Source organism: Schistocerca serialis, chromosome 1 (assembly GCF_023864345.2).
Source record: "Schistocerca serialis cubense isolate TAMUIC-IGC-003099 chromosome 1, iqSchSeri2.2, whole genome shotgun sequence".
Classification (NCBI taxonomy): Eukaryota; Metazoa; Arthropoda; class Insecta; order Orthoptera; family Acrididae; genus Schistocerca; species Schistocerca serialis.
In genome coordinates, this window is record NC_064638.1 from 757,015,465 (window position 1) to 757,036,288 (window position 20,824).

Below are 20,824 nucleotides of genomic sequence, written 5' to 3' on the forward strand. Positions count from 1 at the left end.
TTATCGAACTACATAGTGCCTTGGTCCACTGAGGCAATAGCATATCCCCTCATGATGTTTCACTCAGAAAAAACAGGTTTCTGTGGCTCACCCTACCATTAACGACAAACAATCTACTATGACCATCACTTCAGTTGTTCCACTAGCTAAAATCAGATTGCCCACTAGAAAACATCAGATTTTTCTGGCAATATTGAGATCTGGTATTGCTTTTTGGTAACTGTTTCAGCAATCAAAAGATCAGAATCCCACAATATACACCATTGGTAAACACACATTTGTGCATGGTTGGTTATAAGGAGAGCCAAAAAGCATTTATGTTGATGATCCCACTATGATCTGTGGCGCAAGAAACAGCAAATTCTCCCATCACATTTTGGCGGTAAAAATGGAAATATACAAACTCATCTGAAGTACTTTGATACTGTTAAGCCCACACACTTTAAAAATACAGAATCAATTCTACATTTATCAAATCGCCACTTACAAGCTTTCTGCATGCTCGGCAAAGATATAAATGCTCATGGTCATGTACTAGCATCAAAAATTCTCAGAACTTTTCCTGACTATATCTGCTGATACTGGCTTATTTATGTCCAGCAACCAGTCTTTCAGACAGGGACATACTTCTGTTGATGCAATTCATAAGAATGGAAATAGAAGCAGTACTTACTTCACAGAAGATCCTCTGTGACAGTAAAACATCGACTTACTGTCCCACGGTAGCAGCCCTTCATATCTATGCTAATCAGAAACAAGCTTTACTCAAAGCTAATAAAAATTATGGTCCTTTTGTGTCTTATAAAAAACAATAATAAATATATTAATATATCATATAATAAAATTACTGACAAAAGCAGAAATTGAGCAGTACTAACTCATCTTTTCTACAACTAAACAGAGGACATAAAGGGTCACCCTGCAGGAAGAGTAGTAGTGTATTATGTGCTAAATGTAAAAAAAGCACATCACAAGTCGATATGCTATGAAAGTAAGATATGTAAGATCTCAACGGAGCAGAACAATGTCACTCCTGTTAGTATTATAGTGTTTTTATTTGTGCCATATCTGTCATCACATCTTGACAAATGTTTCTGCTGTTGTTACTGTTGCAGTGGTGGACTGGAAATGACAGTATCAGTGTGGTTTAATGATACTTAATTGTTAATGCTTTGATTGGATAGATAAAAAATCTACTCACCAAGCAGTGGCAGAACACACATGTAAAAGGTTATAATGCAAGCTTTTGGAGCCAGTAGCTACTCCTCCAGGCAGAAGGGTTGAAGGGGAAGGAAGAGGGGTGAAGGAAAAGGGGCAGATTTCGGGAAAGTCACCCAGAGCCACAGGTATGGGAAGACTTACCGCACAGGATGAGAAATAAAGAATGATTGTTGAGGACTGCATCGGATGAGATTTGAAAACCTGAAAGCTTAAAGGTGGAAGACAGAGTAATATGCAAGACATAGAAGAATAGATTATGATGAATGGGCATAGACAGAGGATCTATACCAGCAATATGCAATACCGTATTTACTCGAATCTAAGCCACACCTGAAACATGAGACTCTAAATCAAGGAATAAAAATTTTCCCGAATCTAAGCCGCGCCTGAAATTTGAGACTTTAAATTCAAGGTGAGAGAAAAGTTTTAGGCCGCACCTCCAAATCGAAACAAAGTTGGTCCATTATAATATGAGACATAATTTAGGGCAAATGAATGATGATACAGCTACAGTAGTTTGGTTTGAGTCGTAAGCTTAGCAGTTAAGCTTTACCAGGTAGCCACTGCTATGCGTCAGGTGCTCCGTCCGTATTTATACGGGTACCCTTCCTTTTTCACATGCTTCGTCTGGTTTGAATTGATTGCTTATTTTTCTTAGATCTGATAAGTGCCGTTCTCTTTGTTATAGGTGTTTATGTCACTCTAAGCTGAAAATGCATTACTGTATTGTGCCATGCATTGTTTGTCGCTTTCTGATAATGAGTGTGTTTACGGCCTGTCACCGCTTGCCGCGTGGCTTGCTTTTGTGAAGAGAGAGACTGCTATTTGTTGTTACTTACACTGCTGCTTTCTTTGATAATGATCAACAAGAACCAAATAATAAATAATAGACTGCGTATGATAGATGATGTTCTGAACGAGAGTTTAGCGAAAATTTTTCTCAGTTTCAAAATCTTTGCAGACACCTCTTTTAGTACATTACATTCTGCACCAAAATTAGTCATCTTAGATTAAAAATCTAGTTAATTGCCGTGCTTCATTTCTGACTGTATCACTATTAGGCATGAGAATAATACGAATATAAATGCGACATGATATGTGTATTCTTCCGCGTTTGCTGTTGTCTCACTCTAGTTTCGTAGTTAATTAGGCAGGCAGGATTTAAATGAGATAGCTGCAAACACGAAAGAATACATGACCAAAATGTTTATATTCGTATTATTCTTATGGTGAAGAGAATACTGCATGTGATTCACAATTCATAAAAGTTTCTATTAGCAACTCTCTCTTCTCACAGGTAGGAAAAAATTCAGAACGTAGAGTTTCCCATATTGACAAACATCCCAAACAGTCTTGCCAGTCGGATTTCCATAGTGCATTGAAGTGCTGCTACATTCGAAGATGAACAATACGAAATTTGTATTTCCTTCATTGGATAACGTATGAAAATGCAGTGGTCGAAACTCGGGGCGGAGAAAAAAAAAGCTTGTCTTCCACCCCCTTTTTTTTTGTTAATTTATTTACTGACGCAGAGGTTTTGGCGCCAGTATTTATCTTTGTGCGTGCAAAGCATACCTGTGTAGCGCTACATATATTCGACGGCAGAAGTTAGTTGTGGTGCCACCCACCAACATTTTTCAGAACTTCCGCTTACTTTGCACTCGATTCTAAGCCACAGGCGGTTTTTTGGATTACAAAAACCGGAAAAAAAGTGCGGCTTAGATTCGAGTAAATATGGTATCCTGTTGCAGAGCAAGCTCTACAACATGACACTTATGACCTCGGTGCCTGTTTCACTAAAGGTGCCAGCTGGAACCTTGCCCCAGACAACAGTTTCTCAGAACTCCGCAGGTAGGAACTATCACTACAACATGTCCCTGGTTCTCACCACCCAGTTGCCTTAATTTACGTTAATTTCCTCTATCTCTCTATTTCCTCACTGTAACTAATCTTTTGATCACTCCGTTTTAGTTTTCTACATCTTTCACTGTCTCACCCATCTATTTTTCACCCCCTCCCCGCCTCACCTGTTACGTATAATGCACATAGCATTCACTCTTATTAATTACTGCCAATGTTTAAGCAGCAATCTCCGTCTTGCATATTACCCTGTCTTCCACCTTTAAGCTCTCAGGTTTTCAAATCTCGTCCGATGTAGTCGCCAACAATCAGTCTTTCTTTCTCATCCTGTGCTGTAAGTCTCCCCTGACCCGCAGTTCTGAGTGACTTTCCCGAAATCTACCCCATTTCCTTCCCTTTCCACCCTTCTGCCTGAAAAAGGAGCCACAGACTCCAAAAGCTTGTCTAATTATAACCTTTTCTGTGTGTTTCTGCCACCGCTTGGTGAGTCGACTTTTTATCTACCCAATTAAATTATTTAGTCAAAAATTGGTTGTTTTAATTGTTAAGAAGTCTACAGAACTAGTTTATCACAGATGCTGTTTTCTACTGGAGCTGTTTAACATTCCCGGAGGTTCTCCATGACAGAAGTCATGGAACACAAAGAATGAGCATCAGTCGCATAAAAAAAAAAGTTAAGTTCTGTTGTTCTCCTGTAATACACCTCCCTGACATGATGCACAAGACTGTGACATGTTATACATTATATTGTGAAATTAGGTTGCAAATTAGCGTGGATATATGTTTACACGAATACTGCCATTCATCATGTCACAATTGTTGAAACATTTGATTTTTTTTAAACAACTGTGAAGACTGCAGTTGGGTAATAGTTTCTTTTTTTGTGTTAATGCAAAATCAAGTTATCATGTAAACAATAGCCTTTAATGTACCACCATCAATTTCATGTATATACAAAATGAAAAACAAGATCATATAGTAGTCGTGGAATTAACCTTTTATGGTATAAAATGATGTTTAAATGCAACAAGAACAAACAGTAGTATCTGATCACTTTTTATTACTGTTCATGTAGCTTTGTAAACCATCTGGAAGGCGTTCTTAAGAACATTATTTATTTTCTTTTTTCGTTTTGTAACTCTTCCTTTCCTTATCCTCTTTTTCAGTATTTTGTTCCAATCTATTTGGCTTGGTAGGTCATGTTCATCACAACTTTTTGGTTCTCCAGGCTCTTGCAATTTAAAAGACTGCCAAGAAACATCACTGTTAAAATCAAGATCCAACACATTATTTCCTTTCTGCCATGGCAATAGCCCCAAAGGGCATCTGGTCCAATCAAAATTCCCTGTAAAGAAAAAAAAAGCAGAGACCATATTAGTATCGAATGTTAGAAACACTTATCTTCAATACTTCACTTAGGTTAATACTTCTTGCATTTAGAGTATTCCTCACAATTTACTATACTTAGAAGACGAAATGATTGTATGTCAACACTGGCTGAAAAACCCCATCTGCGGTTGTTCAGCAGCCTGCTGCAAATCTTTTTATTTGACACCGCTTTCATGACTTGCTTATCAATTATGATGAAATGAACACAAGGACAAGAGAAGACCTAGTCCCTAAGTGGTTAAAATATCCTACCCGGCAGGTGATCAACCCACAGCCCCGGTATGTCAATCAGCTGTGCTTACCACTCAGGTACAGAGGCAGACAACTTACTAGAAGGTCAATATAGAAACTGTATCACGCCATAGGGGTGAGAGTATCACTGATATGATACACGAGTTGGGGTGGCAGTCACTGAAACAAAGGCAGTTTTCTTTGTGGCAAGATCTATTTACGAAATTTCAATCGCCAACTTTCTCTTCCGAATGCGAAAATATTTTGTTGACACCCACCGATGTAGGGAGAAATGATCATAATAAAATAAGAGAAATCAGAGCTTGAACAGAAAGATTTAGGTGTTCCTTTTTCCCATGCACCATTCGAGAGTGGAATGGTAGAGAAGTAGTATGAAAATGGTTCGATGGACCCTCTGCCAGGCACTTAAGTGGGAATTGCAGAGTAACCATGTAGATGTAGATGAAGAGGAACTACATCACATCAGGATTTATTATTACTGTCTACTTACATGTATTTAGTGCTTTTTTAAGAATAGAGCTCTTCACATTGCCTACATACCTTCACTCAACATATTATGTCCACTACTGCTTGAGCTTATGTGTACATTATAAGGTTACAGTGATCACAGCTTGTCCAAATATTGATTTATGCATACGAGCCCAGTGAGCAATAGCATCTGCAAGATGGGAGAATATCTAATGGACACAGCAGTAGGTGGATTATGCCTTGTGTTTAGCACCAGGGACAGTACAAGTCATTGGTGAACAGAAAGTATGGGTATGACTTTCTGATGATTTGCCTATCAATGGCAAGAGTGTCGGTTGTGCAAAATGGTTCATGTTTAGTTAGATTGCTGATCAGGTAGCTCATTTACAAGTTGACAATATAGTACTCAGTGAAGTTTTATTATAGTGAAAAAATTAACAGCATCAATAAATGGTTATTATCAGTCAGAAACCTTGTGTATTACAATTAAATTAATTTCCCAATTTGTACCATATCCTGTTTTAGGACAAGAGAGAAGGATAAGACGTACAACACGGAAACCATTGAATGTATAATAAAAGGGATGTTATAACATGTTATTAATTTTATTGTTATTGCATATAAACTTTCATAGGTGTGACAGTTTGTTTGTTGGGTAACCTTGTACATTTAGAATGTTGCATACATTTGTCTGCAATGAGGAAGTTAAAAATCACTCGTTTAGGTAAATAACCTAAAACTCAACTGAAGAACAGCAAAGGTGTCAATTGCCGTGAATTTACCTTGAAGAACAGCACTGGTTTGCAAGATTTAAGCACAAAACATAATCTATATTTTTAAAATGTGACATCGATGCAAATTGCTTCTATTACAGGGAAAATCATGTTGCAAATATTGTGTGATACCAAAGGGATCTCAAAAATTTCTTTTTCAGAATAAAATTGTCAGCTGCATAATATGAACATTTATTTCATTTAACCAGTTTTGACATATTAATGTGTCATCTTCAGAACGCTACAAAATTTATGAAAATATTCATCATTATAACATGACCATACATGTACGTAAAGTACAAGAACAATATTACGAAAACTTATACTGGCTTAACAGATGCCAATAAAGCATAATGCCGTGACATATTGCAAAATTATATAGAGTGTAAGTGATGAACATGACCACAGATTGATAACTTAGAGTTTATTAATCACACTAGCATATAATTGGTATGCTAGCAGCTAGGAACACATATATAAGCAAATAAAAAGTAAAATTAAGGCATATAAAAAGGAAGTTATACGCTAGATAAAAAGGCTCAACCATCAGTCAAGTACAAATATAAATTTTATGTCGAACAGTTTTAAAAAGCCCCGATAATTTTATTTATGAAAAGTTGATGGTGGCACCATGGGTTGATGGTGTAGTTGTAATTTGTTGTGCTTTTCAGTATCCTGAAGATTAAGTTGCCAGCTGGAACTGAGTTTGCAGGAAATCCAGGTAAGTCAGCTGTACACAGGTTTCAATGCTGGCAAGTAGTGGCCATAGGCACACGAAGGCAATTAACACATGCTGTTGCCCCCTTGCACACTTCAGTGCCAATACTGTCCACTTTCAGGTACCAAACACTGTTTATAGCCAACTTACCTGTAGTTTCCAAAAACTCAGTTCCAGCCTCACTGCCAAGGTATTGGAAAGCACAACGAACTGCCATTACACCATCAGCCCATGGTGTTGTCAATCAAAATTCTATACAAGCTTTTTTTTTAAGGCATTTTAATGGAAAATTTGAGCTTATACTTGATTGGCGCAGTTGAGCCTTTTTATCTAATGAGTAACTTCCTTTTTATAGCTTTTGGTTATATTTTTTATATGCTATTATGTACGTTCCTTGCTGCTAGTGCACCATCTTGACTAAGTAAGTGTGATTAATTCATTCTAAGTTATAGCACAATTCTGAAAAAGTAACAGCTATGAATGAAAATAATAAATCCCACAATTTCTTACAGCCATTGAAGCTATCGAAGAAAACCTGTGAACTTCACAAAACGAAGCTGCAAAATTCAGTAGCAAAAGTATCCTTTAAATCACATTAGTAGTGATACTTTTCCTTGAGAACACGAGAATTTCACTAATTGCAATTTCATCATATATAGACATGGTTCGAGACTGTGGCTGTTACATAAAAAGTTGTTGATGGTGTACAGCAAATATATAGTGCAACCAATTTGGTTACACATTTGTAATTTGTATTATTGTTTATATTGTGAAAAGGATAGTTGCTACTCACCGTATAGTGGAGTTGCTGAGTTGCATATAGGTGCAACAAAAAGACTTGACAAATGCCTTGTTGGCCAAAAGCTTGTTTTGTGACAAGTCTTTTTGTTGTGCCTATCTGTGACTTAGCATCTCCACTATATGGTGAGTAGCAACTATCCTTTTCATCATATTGTTACATTCATCTTGGATTTTCCATGTTTTTTTGTTTATCCTAGAGTAAATCACAGGAAACCAATGTATAATCTGTATTGCTGAAAGCATGAAAAAATTTAATTAACTGTAAAAAATTCTAAACTGATAACATTACTTTTTGAATGAAGTAACCTAAAACCAATTTGTAGCTGGTTTCTGTACACTATCAGCAATTTATTTCACTAATTATTATTACTGACTACCAACTGTAATTACACTTGCCTTTTTCATCCAACCCACACATCTGTACTTCCACTTTATACCACCACAGAGGAGTAAGTAGCATATTCAAACATGAAAAGTGTCATGGTTCAGGTGTTTCTTTAGGGACGGAGCTGGGTGGATTGTTAAAGTAAAGCAAAACAACAAGGGATTGAGAAGAATGGCAGAGAAAACAAGATAAAAGGATTAAGCAAGCTGAGAATAAATAGGTAATATAACTAAAATATTATGTCAAGGCTTCCATATGTGGACTTGGCAATACTGGAAGCAACAAGCAGCACTATTATATTGCCTTCAGCTGAGATTCAATTTCTCTTGTGACAAAACTGCCAGGCAATGTTGTTTATAGTTGTTCGTTTCCTATGATGATTATACAGAGGCACATTCTATAGATGACAAATCAGAGCTGTTCTCTCCCATGTCATTCACACTTTTTCATTGTGGAGTTACAAAAATATACTAGTAGTGAAAGTGTAAGTGTGGCAATGGTGAATTTACATTGGTCTGAGCTGTGACAAATGAAAGCTGACAGTCTGAAGCTGCCTGAGTACAACAATGGCAATGCTACAGAGAAAGGAAGATGCTGAACAAAAGCAATGTGTAGTGTGAGAAGACAGTATATGGCTTAATGGAAGAAATAATCCTATACATTTGAAATGAGATTACTCTAGCTACGAAGGTACACAGAGCTTTGATCACTTAAACATCCATGAGATACAAATGATTTAAGCTAACCAGCACATTTCTTAAAAGAGACAGTAGCAAAACCCACAACTGCTTGTAGATATGCAGTCAAATCTTCCTTTATTTATTGTTTCATTTTCTGTGGACTTATTCTTGCTGCACTGCATGACTTACATCAACGTGTCGCACCTTGCCACAATTGTGGAAACATCTACTTTTATTTGGTGTATGAATATCACCTTTCAATTGAAAAGCGTGTAACATACGTGGTAATATTTAAGAGAAATTGCATTGTTTCAACCATTTTTTTGGAAGTGTCAACTTTGAAAAGACCATCATTATGTTAATTTCCTTTCCCCAGTTTAAAGAAAGAAACATTCTCTACTTGCAGGCAGATTTTTCGTTTGTTTTTAGATTAGTTGTGGTGTTGTAATAACAGTGGATGTAGAGTGCCACAATTAACTTAATAGTGATCCTACGAACAAAATTAAAAGCCCAAACACAAGCTTTGTTATCGCCTTTAGTTTTCGTGCACATAAATCTACATGAAACATAAATATCATTTGTTTAAATTTTTTGCTTTTGCATCTTTAGTGTCATGTGCTCTTGGCTGCTACGTTATCAGACCTCTGAACATTATTTCCATTTCATCCTTCATTGCTGTAGTTTTTACACTGGGGCTTCCTGTCAAGGGAAACAATCATGCTGTCTTGTGTGACAAAGTTCGTGTGATATAACTATGCTTTGTACATGTGTGAAACCACACATTAATTTAAAAAAGGTGTGCAAACTCCATTATGATCAGTGTGGGTGCTTTCATTGAGGCCGAAAAAGAACAGGAAGCAAGAAGTTGCGAATCACAGTCAGTAAAGAGAAATTCTGAATATCTCAGTATTATTGAAGTCATAATTTTCATCATTTTATTTGGGCCTTTGTCCCACTTCAACGCAGGGTCAGCCTTGTTACTATGTTAGTGTCAGATGCCCTTCCTGACGCCACTCCGTACAGTAACTTCATCTCCTACCCACTACATTATTTCAATGTGTATTTTGTACCAGTAATTTTCTTGAAAAAGCATTCTACAATAAAGTAAGAGAAGAATGAAATGTACTTTGCTGTCTACAGTTCACTGTAACCTAGCGTCTCGTGGTAATGATAATACATGCTCTGAAATAGCTATATGCATTCTCTAAGTCAAATTCTGAGTAACTGCCCTCTCCTTTTGATATCAAAATTCCCTATGAAACTCCATTATTTTAATGTGCTGTTTTCTATTACTAATGTATGCTTTATCATTACTCAGAATTATGATGCACATATTCTTTTTGAAACGCACCTCTGGCTGACAAAACTATGTTACTGACTGACCAGTGCAGTTATCATCAAACTCTACATTCAGATTAAATTTCTAGGAATCTATCAGAGAAACTTTATTATCTTATCATATTTGATCAAGTGTGTTTCAATCACATTTACAAAGGAACTTACCACAACTTCTACTCCATGTTGCAGATGTGTCATCCATGCTATGTTCTTCTACAACTGCATTGCTTACAAAGTCTGTCATTTCCTCTGTTACTGCCTCTGGTATACAGGACGCTAGGTCTGCCACAGTATGCACTTCCTCATCATCAGTATCTTCCTCTGGATCCACATCATAAACATTCAAATCTTGAGTGTATATACAAACAAGTGATATCAAGCTCTCTCTCACTCTTTGCGGCAAACTGACCAGTTCCAGCATTCTGTGAATATTGGAGATTGGTGTATATCAAGAAGTGATTGGCTAGAGTGTTTCATTTTTAGACCTATATGTAAATTTACTAGTCACTGAATAGTATAGGCTCCCTCCAGATCTCATCCATCCCCAGTCTTACCTTCTGCCATCCATCTACACGCTACACTGCGCTCTTTCTTATGCTAATACACATCATCCTTGACAATGCCAAAATGTTGTGTATCAACGCAGAAAATACTTTCAACTTTTGAAGTGACAGAGGATGCCATTGCCTAGCAGTCAGTTTGACAAAACATCCTTTTAATTATTAACTCTGGCTGTCTGTTATGATATTTATATGACATAGCTTTTAAAGAGTGAGGAAATTATACCTAGGGGCAAAGTGTATTACAATACACCCCTTTCCTCCCTCCAAAGCATCACTGACTGCTGTAACTGGTTTGCAATTTTTCTGGAATGCCATTTGCCACTGCTGTCCATTATGCAAGTGCAAGAAATGGAGATTAATATTATTCTGGGGTAGTTTTGTTGTTTATGTATTTCATAAAGCTTGAATAATACTTCCTACCCCCATGAACCATGGGTCTTGCCTTTGGTGGGGAGGCTTGCGTGCCTCAGCGATACAGATATCCGCACTGTAGGTGCAACCACAATGGAGGGGTATCTGTTGAGAGGCCAGACAAACGTGTGGTTCCTGGAGAGGGGCAGCAGCCTTTTCAGTAGTTGCAGGGGCAACAGTCTCGGTGATTGACTGATCTGGCCTTGTAACCCTAACCAAAACGGCCTTGTTGTGCTGGTACTGTGAACGGCTGAAAGCAAGGGGAAACTACAGCCATAATTTTTCCCGAGGGCATGCAGCTTTACTGTATGGTTAAATGATGATAGCTTCCTCTTGGGTAAAATATTCCGGAGGTAAAATAGTCCCCCATTCGGATCTCCGGGCGGGGACTACCCAAGAGGATGTCATTATCAGGAGAAAGAAAACAGGCATTCTATGGATAAGAGCGTGGAATGTCAGATCCCTTAACCGGGCAGGTAGGTTAGAAAATTTAAAAAGTGAAATGGATAGGTTAAAGTTAGTGGGAATTAGTGAAGTTCAGTGGCAGGAGGATGTTACAAGACTTCTGGTCAGGTGAATACAGGGTTATAAATACAAAAACAAATAGGGGTAATGCTGGAGTAGGTTTAATAATGAATAAAAAAAAAATAGGAGTTCGGGTAAGCTACTACAAACAGCACAGTGAACGCATTATTGTGGCCAAGATAGACATGAAGCCCACACCTACTACAGTAGTACAAGTTTATATGCCAACTAGCTCTGCAGATGACGAAGAAATTGATGAAATGTATGATGAGATAAAAGAAATTATTCAAAATGTATGATGAGATAAAAGAAATTATTCAGGTAGTGAAGGGAGACGAAAATTTAATTGTCATGGGTGACTGGAATTCGGTAGTAGGAAAAGGGAGAGAAGGAAACGTAGTAGGTGAATATGGATTGGGGGGAAGAAATGAAAGAGGAAGCCGCCTGGTAGAATTTTGTACAGAGCACAACTTAATCATAGCTAACACTTGGTTCAAGAATCATAAAAGAAGGTTGTATACATGGAAGAAGCCTGGAGATACTGACAGGTTTCAGATAGATTATATAATGGTAAGACAGAGATTTGGGAACCAGATTTTAAATTGTAAGACATTTCCAGGGGCAGATGTGGACTCTGACCACAATCTATTGGTTATGACCTGTAGATTAAAACTGAAGAAACAGCAAAAATGTGGGAATTTAAGGAGATGGGACCTGGATAAACTGAAAGAACTAGAGGTTGTAGAGAGCTTCAGGGAGAGTATTAGGGAACGACTGACAGGAATGTGGGAAAGAAATACAGTAGAAGAAGAATGGGTAGCTTTGAGGGATGAAATAGTGAAGGCAGCAGAAAATCAAGTAGGTAAAAAGACGAGGGATAGTAGAAATCCTTGGGTAACAGAAGAAATATTGAATTTAATTCATGAAAAGAGAAAATATAAAAATGCAGTAAACGAAGCAGGCAAAAAGGAATACAAACGTCTCAAAAATGAGATTGACAGGAAGTGAAAAATGGCTAAGCAGGGATGGCTAGGGGACAAATGTAAGGATTCAGAGGCTTATCTCACTAAAGGTAAGATAGATGCTACCTACAGGAATATTAAAGAGCCCTTTGGAGAAAAGAGAACCATTTGTATGAATATCAAGAGCTCAGATGGAAACCCAGTTCTAAGCAAAGAAGGGAAAGCAGAAAGGTGGAGGGAGTATATAGAGGGTTTGTACAAGGGCAGTGTACTTGAGGACAATATTATGGAAATGGAAGAGGATGTAGATGAAGATGAAATGGGAGACACGATATTGCGTGAAGAGTTTGACAGAGCACTGAAAGACCTGAGTCAAAACAAGGCACCGGGAGTAGACAACATTCCATTAGAACTACTGACAGCCTTGGGAGAGACAGTTCTGACAAAACACTTACCATCTGGTGAGCAAGATGTATGAGACAGGCGAAATACCCTCAGACTTCAAGAAGAATATTATAATTCCAATCCCAAAGAAAGCAGGTGCTGACAGATGTGAAAATTACTGAACTATCAGTTTAATAAGTCACGGCTGCAAAATACTAATGCGAGTTCTTTACAGACGAATGGAAAAACTAGTAGAAGCCGACCTTGGGGAAGATCAGTTTGGATTCCGCAGAAATATCGGAACACGTAAGGCAACACTGACCCTACGACTTATTTTAGAAGATAGATTAAGGAAAGGCAAATCTACATTTCTAGACTTAGAGAAAGCTTTTGACAATGTTGACTGGAATACTCTCTTTCAAATTCTGAAGGTGGCAGGGGTAAAATACAGGGACTGAAAGGGATTTACAATTTGTACAGAATCCAGATGGCAGTCATGAGAGTCGAGGGGCATGAAAGGGAAGCAGTGGTTGGGAAGGGAGTGAGACAGGGTTATAGCCTATCCCCGATGTTATTTGATATGTATATTGCGCAAGCAGTAAAGGAAACAAAAGAAAAATTCAGAGTAGGTATTAAAATACATGGAGAAGAAATAAAAGCTTTGAGGTTCGTTGTAATTCTGTCGGAGACAGCAAAGGACTTGGAAGAGCAGTTGAACAGAATGGATAGTGTCTTGAAAGGAGGATCTAAGATGAACATCAACAAAAGCAAAACGAGGATAAAGGAATGTAGTCGAATTAAGTTGGGTGATGCTAAGGGAATTAATTAGGAAATGAGACACTTAAAGTAGTAAAGGAGTTTTGCTATTTGGGGAGCAAAATGACTGATGACGGTCGAAGTAGAGAGGATATAAAATGTAGACTGGTAATGGCAAGGAAAGCATTTCTGAAAGTATTTGTATGGAGTGTAGCCATGTATGGAAGTGAAACACGGACGATAAATAGTTTAGACAAGAAGAGATTAGAAGCTTTCGAAATGTGGTGCTATAGAAGAATGCTGAAGATTAGATTGGTAGATCACATAACAAATGAGGAGGTATTTAAGAGAATTGGGGAGAAGTGGAGTTTCTGGCACAACTTGACTAGAAGAAGGGATCGGTTGATAGGACATGTTCTGAGGCATCAAGGGATCACCCATTTAGAATTGGAGGGCAGCATGGAGGATAAAAATCTTAGAGGGAGACCAAGATATGAATACACTAAGCAGATTCAGAAGGATGTAGGTTGCAGTAGGTACTGGGAGATGATGAAGCTTGCACAGGATAGAGTAGCCTGGAGAGCTGCGACAAACCAGTCTCAGGACTGAAGACCACAACCACAACAACAACAACGAATAATACTAAACACATGATGTAGCTAATCCAAATATATCTCTATCTACTTCAATACTCTCAAAACTGCAGAAAGCAGAGTGAACATCGATGAGGGCCTTATTCTTGAACCAAATCATATTGGGTATACCATGCTTTTTAGTTAAAATGTTACAAAACAGATTTTAAGCTGTTCTACAGCAATATTTCTATGTTACAGAAACCTAAAATGAGTGTATGCTTCTTTGTGCTCTGTGATCAACCTAACTGTCTCTCAATATGGATTAATATTGTACCCAAAATGAAACTAAAAACAAACATATATTTATTTAACAGCAGACAGCAACTTCTGTATCCGAACCAAGTTATTTTGAATAGTGTGCTTTCCATACCATTTATCCCTGAAGTAAGATGTCCATTAATCTTGTTGCATAGCTATAATGGAAAACATGCTCTCTCATTTGGAGTTCAAGATTTTTTTCAGAAAAGAAGTAAAATTAGGTAAATCAGACCAACATTCTGTCTGTAATCATCAGCTGCAGGTAATGTGTTACCAGAAGGCAGGGATGTATGTGCAAGGCAGAAAAACATATTCCAAAAGAGAAAGCACTATTAATTGCTCCTACTTTTAGATGATATGGTACTAACAACAATATCGAACAGTGTAACACTTAAAATAGATCCTCAAAGTGCATTATTCTCTCATATTGCACAGAAGTCAGCAGAAAAGTGTGTCACTTGGTGTACATTCACTTGCAAAAGTGCCACATTATTTAAAAGGTGAAAATATGAATGTGGACTGAAACTGGTAGCTCAGTGGTAAAGAAAAACAATCCTATTAAACAGCATCAGCAATACTGGCACAATGTTTCACTGCTGTATGTGACTGAAGTCACATCACATCATTATCAGTTGGAAATCCTCCTTGTGCAACTGAAGTCCTTTTACCAATCTCACATTTGTGAAACTGTTAGTTGTAACAAAGTAGCTAATGGAATTGCAACTACAATCTAAATGCTCTCTCCAAGTAAAACATCCAGCTTAATTCTCTGTAGATAGAATCTTACCTTAAAGATAGACAACAATGCACAGAAGTTGTGTATGATAATGGAGAGGTAATCGAAAAAAGAAGATCAAAGATAAGAAATATATATTTTGGTGTGCCACAAGGCTCTATCTTGGGCCCCTTCTTGTTTATTTGCTACGTGAATGACTTCCCAAAAGTATTAGACACCAGTCATCGTATTACTATGTATGCTGATGACACCTCTGGGGTTTGCTGGGCATGTAGTAATGATGACCTAAATTCAGTGGTACAGAATTTTGTTGAAAAAGCCCAAACACATTTTGAAAAAGAAAACCTGAGGGTCAATATTAACAAAACTTCTTGTTTATTTGCTACGTGAATGACTTCCCAAAAGTATTAGACACCAGTCATCGTATTACTATGTATGCTGATGACACCTCTGGGGTTTGCTGGGCATGTAGTAATGATGACCTAAATTCAGTGGTACAGAATTTTGTTGAAAAAGCCCAAACACATTTTGAAAAAGAAAACCTGAGGGTCAATATTAACAAAACTAATTTAAGACAAGTGGCTCAAATAAAAATACTGTTGTAAATGAGGACATTCAGGAAAATACCTATTCAGGATGTAAATTTCTGGGGATATATATAGATGACAGACTTTCGTGGAAACAGCAAATAGATCATGTCTGTGGTAAAATAACATCTAGTCTGTATTTACTAAGGAGATTAGTTCAATATTTAGATATCGAAGCAATAAAAATAGCGTATTTTGGGTTGGTGTATCCTGATCTATCTTATGGAATTGTATTGTGGGGTGGGTGTAGCCAATACATTTTTTATAAGAAGGGTATTTGTATTGCAGAAAAGAGTAATAAGAACTACGGCAAAAGTAAGACCCAGAACTTCATGCAAAAACCTGTTTATTAAGTTTAATATTATGACTATCTATGCAGTATATATGTTTCAATCAATATTATTAGTAAAAAAAGACAAAAAAGTGACAAACAGGAATATGGAAATCCATGATTACAATACAAGACACAAATCAGACTTTCATATGGTGAGCAGATGATTGAATCTAACAACAAATACCCCATTCATTAGGGAGCAATATTTTATAATTCTCTGCCAAACAATCTGAAACAGCTTTCTGGTAGAATTTTTAAAAATGAGTTTAAAAAATGGCTTATATTGAAGTGCCCATACAGTATGGTGCTGGCATGATTTGACCTCAGGAATGCTATGTTAAATATACTTAAATGATCTTTTACTTAATAGCATGTAATCTATTTATATTGATTATTAATAATCTAAATGCAATTATTATAACATTCCCCGTGCGTGTTAAATACATGTTTCGAGCTGTAAGATAAATAAATAAATAAAAATAAATAAATCTCTTACTATTTGGATCAACTGAACCAGTTCACACATGTAGCCTGTGGATGTCAGTTCTTTCTGTGATTATAAACATATCACAAATATGGACTAAAGCTGTAATGGATACTTTCAAAATAAAGTGCATGACAGATTTGTTATCAGATTACACATGTAACCTCTGCTTAAAAAATGATTGTCTAACACACGTGACTTCACTGAATGTTGTGAGTATCTGTAAAAATAATACAAACAATGGAAAAGTCCAGGATGGAATGATGACAGTTTTATGAAAAGGATAGCAGCTACTCACCATATAGCGGAGGTGCTCAGCCGGCAGACAGGTGCAACAAAAAGCCTGTCAACAAGTAGCTTTCAGCCAAGAAGGCCTTCTCAGAGACACACACACACACACACACACACACACACACACACAAATGGGTGCATGCAACTGCAGTCTTTGGCTGCTGGGGCCAGTCTTTTTGTTGTGCCCATCTGTATAACACATATGAAAGTGCCTCCAAGATGTAAACTATTAAAATAACTATACTAAGAATGTCAAAAGGTTGTAAAATATATTGTGCTATCTAGAACTGAACATGTTAGAATGTTTACCTAGCCCTTCACACAATTAGCCAACAAAGTCATATAATATATATAACATGCAAACAGAAATAAAAGACAGAGATAAAATTACAACTGTTTGCTAAGGAAACTACTCAGATGTTGCACTGAATTCAATATACTAGCATGAAACTTCCAATTTGTAGTGAAATGAAGATTATAATGAAACTGTCGTTTATCGTCTAGTAAAGTCATTACGAGATCAAAACAAATTCAAAAGGATATAAAAAAGATATCTGTATGATGAGAAAATTGGCAATTGACCTTAAATAATGAGAAGTGTGTGGTCATCTACATGAGTGCTAAAAGGTGCTTTGGTTACACGATGACTCAGTCAAATCTAAAGGCCACAAATTCAACTGCATACCTAGGACTTACAATTACAAACATTTTAAGTTGGAGGGAACATATATAAGTTGGAGGGAACATATATATGTTGTGGGGAAGGCGAATTAAAGACTGCATTCTATTGGCAGAATACTTTGAGGATGCAATGGATCTGCTAAAGAGACTGCCTACACTACACTTGTCCGTCCTCTTTTGTAGCACTGATTTATGGTGAGGGATCCTTACCAGACAGACCTATCAGAGTACATCTAGAAAGTTCAAAGAAGAGCAGCACATTTTGTGTTATCAAGAAATAGGGAGAGAGAGTGTCACTCGCATGATACAGGATTTGGTGTGGACAGCATTAAAACAAAGACGGTGGAATGTTCACACGAAATTTCAACTGCCAACTTTCTTCTCTGAATGCTAAAATATTTTGTTGTTGCTTATCTACATAGGGAGAAATGACCATCATAACAAAATATGGGAAATCTGAGCTCACATGGAAAGATATAGTTGTTTGTTTTTTCCACGTGCTGTTCAAAAATGAAATAACAGAAAATTATTGTGAAGGTGATTTGATGAACACTGCCAGGCACTTGCTTATGATCTGCAGAGTATCCAAGTAGACGTAGAGCAAACTGTAGCTGATTAAATGCATGTGCCAGACAAGGATGCAAACCCCACACTATCTATATGAGCAAGCTTTTGCCTAACCAAGGTGCATGGCCAGCATAAGACAAGGATCGGTATCCATGTTCTTGCATAGCACGTGGTTTTAATATGCCAGGTTTCATTCAAAATGTCTCACACAAAAGCTTATTGCATCAATACAAAACACTAACAACAACAGTAGCAACAGTAGTGACAGCAACAAATGCACGTATTATGATTGTTAGAAACCAATTAAAAGCAAATATCACAGTGCAAATGAAGGATAAAAATTGTAGGAAATCTAATGGGGAAAAAAAGAAAAATGAAAACAATTGAAGAGGACAAGGATACATCCTGAGAAAACAAAAAAGCTGCTAAAGTAAAACCTTTTTACACTTTCAGTGGACTGATCCAAAATAGTGTAAAATTCAGGAAAGCATAGGACATACAAGCTGTAGATTTCATGCCTACTGTTCTCTGTTTAGGAAGACTGCCAGTTTTAGTGCTTTAACCAACACTGTGTTATAAGTTTTATTTACTGTATCATAAGGCAGTGGCCGAGTGCTGACACACACACAAATATGCGCACAGGTTTCTCTCTGTTTCGATCATGTCCAATGGTGAAACCACATTAAGCTAAAAAGATATTCATGTTCTAATGTGCGACTTATTATTGATAATCATTATAAAATTGTGGTACATAAAACTTTTAACACACTAAAGTTGGCTGTCTTTGTAAACAGAGAACAATAAGTGCGAAATCTACAGTTTGCTGCCAACATGAAGGCCACTCAGTTCAGGGACATTCTGGGTGATAAAGAGGGTGGAAATTGTCGTCACATTACAGAGCATCTTGAGGAGGGATGTTTCCAACTGAAATCGGGTTGGACCAACCTAATACTTTGTGCCTAGTACGGTTTAGCGTATTTCACGTGGAAGTAACAATTCGTGAAAGCCCACATATTTTTATGCATTTTTTATCCTCCACTATTGATTCTTGCTCCTTCCATCTGCGCCACTACAGAAAAGTTCTCCTATCCCTAGCCAGAATCCAGTCCCACATACCATCCCTGCATTACTGCTTAGCTCATGGAATCTCCCAAATGGCCTAACCATCAAATTATCGCTCTCCGGCTGCAGCCCCTCCTTCCACAATGACCTCCTCTATTCAAATTCTGTGAGTCTGTAACCCTCACCAACCTAGTCCTGTGAAACCATGTAAATCATGCCCCAAACCACCTTGCAACACCTCCCCAGCCACAAAATTCTTCAGCTCTGCAATCTCAAATTCCTTCATCCCATCTCATACACAAACTCTTGCCCTTCAGGAACTGGAGCAGGTATGTACACCAACACTTCAAATAACTCCCCATCCTGTTCACTTCCTACTTCCACCTTGGACTATAACTATCCACCACCTCTACATGAGACTGCAAACTTCCCTCATAGCCCCTCTTAGCTGACAAACCTTTCCCCAAAAACTTACTCCTTTCTATCATCATACAGAATCCAGAATTAAATAGACTTAAGAAACAGTCATGAATCTTTCCTGCAAAAGCCTTGCTATCAGATTCATCCACCTACAAACCCTGCCAGCAACCCCATTCCAGAAATCCAACGTGATTTCCAGTCCCTTCTCAAATTCTTACACTCATCCCAGAAGCTCTCACCCCACCTCCTACATGCTCCCAAAAGTCCATAATTCCAACTAACCAGGATGCTCCATTGTGACCAGTTACTGTGTCCCCACAGAGAATTCTGCTCTCATAGACCAATTATTACTCACAACCTACCCTCCTATACAAAATAAACCAAAAATTTTCTTCAACACATCAGCGTGTTCCTTCATCACACGGTGCCCTGCTCATCACTGCTAATGCCACAACAACATTCTCGATGCCCGTGATTTTGCCACTCCAAACTACCTTTCCCAATGCCTGCCTGACTCCAAACTTACATCCTCCTCACCATGACCAATTATATGCTCACCCACAACTACCTCTCCTTTGAGGTGTCACCTACAAATAAATATGTGGCACAGCAGTGGGCACCTGCATGGCATCACCCTGTCTTAACCTATTCACGGGCCTTCTAGAGGAATCCTTCCTAAATACCCAGACTCCCAAACCCCTCATGTGGTTCACATTCACTGATGACATCTGTGTGATCCAGACCGAGGGTGAGGACACCCTATCCAGAAACTCAACATGTTGTCCCCCATTCACTTCACCTTGTCTTCCTCATCCCACGCAGCCACCATCCTCAATATTAACCTCCACTGCTAGAATGGCAACATAAGTACCTCACTCCATATCAAACCTATCATCCTCCAGCAATACCTCCACTTCAACAGCTGCCACCCATTTTACACAGCCTAGCCACCTGTGGTGGTTGCATCTGTAGTGATGAGCAGTCCCTCACCAAATATACCAAGGACCTCACTGAGACCTTTATAGATCAAAATTACACTCCCAATCTTGCGCAGAAACAGATCTCCCGTGCTTTGTCTCTTCAGTCACTTGCCACCTCCCACACACCCCTGTCCGGCCATAATGGAGCACTCCTCTCATAACTCAGTACCAAGAGGAGCTGGAGCAACTGAACCACATCCTCTGCTACAGTTTCAAGTATCTCTCATCATTCCTTGAAATGAGGAATATCCCACCCAGTAGTCTTTCTACCCCTTCCACAGTGGTATTCCACCAGCCACTGAA

The 20,824-nt window shown here is 37.9% G+C and overlaps 1 protein-coding gene across 1 annotated transcript in view; it reads right to left on the bottom strand.

Annotated features, from left to right (window-relative positions):
• Nucleotides 1–3,993: 3,993 nt before the first annotated feature.
• LOC126482145 (uncharacterized) overlaps nucleotides 3,994–20,824 on the bottom strand; it is a 111,913-nt gene continuing 95,082 nt past the window's right edge. Inside the window, exons 8-9 of the mRNA XM_050106125.1 lie at nucleotides 10,051–10,307; nucleotides 3,994–4,426 (exon numbers count right to left, since the gene is read on the bottom strand). Of these exons, the coding sequence (XP_049962082.1) occupies nucleotides 4,149–4,426; nucleotides 10,051–10,307 (535 nt within the window). The 3' untranslated portion in view covers nucleotides 3,994–4,148. The remainder of the gene's footprint in view (nucleotides 4,427–10,050; nucleotides 10,308–20,824) is intronic.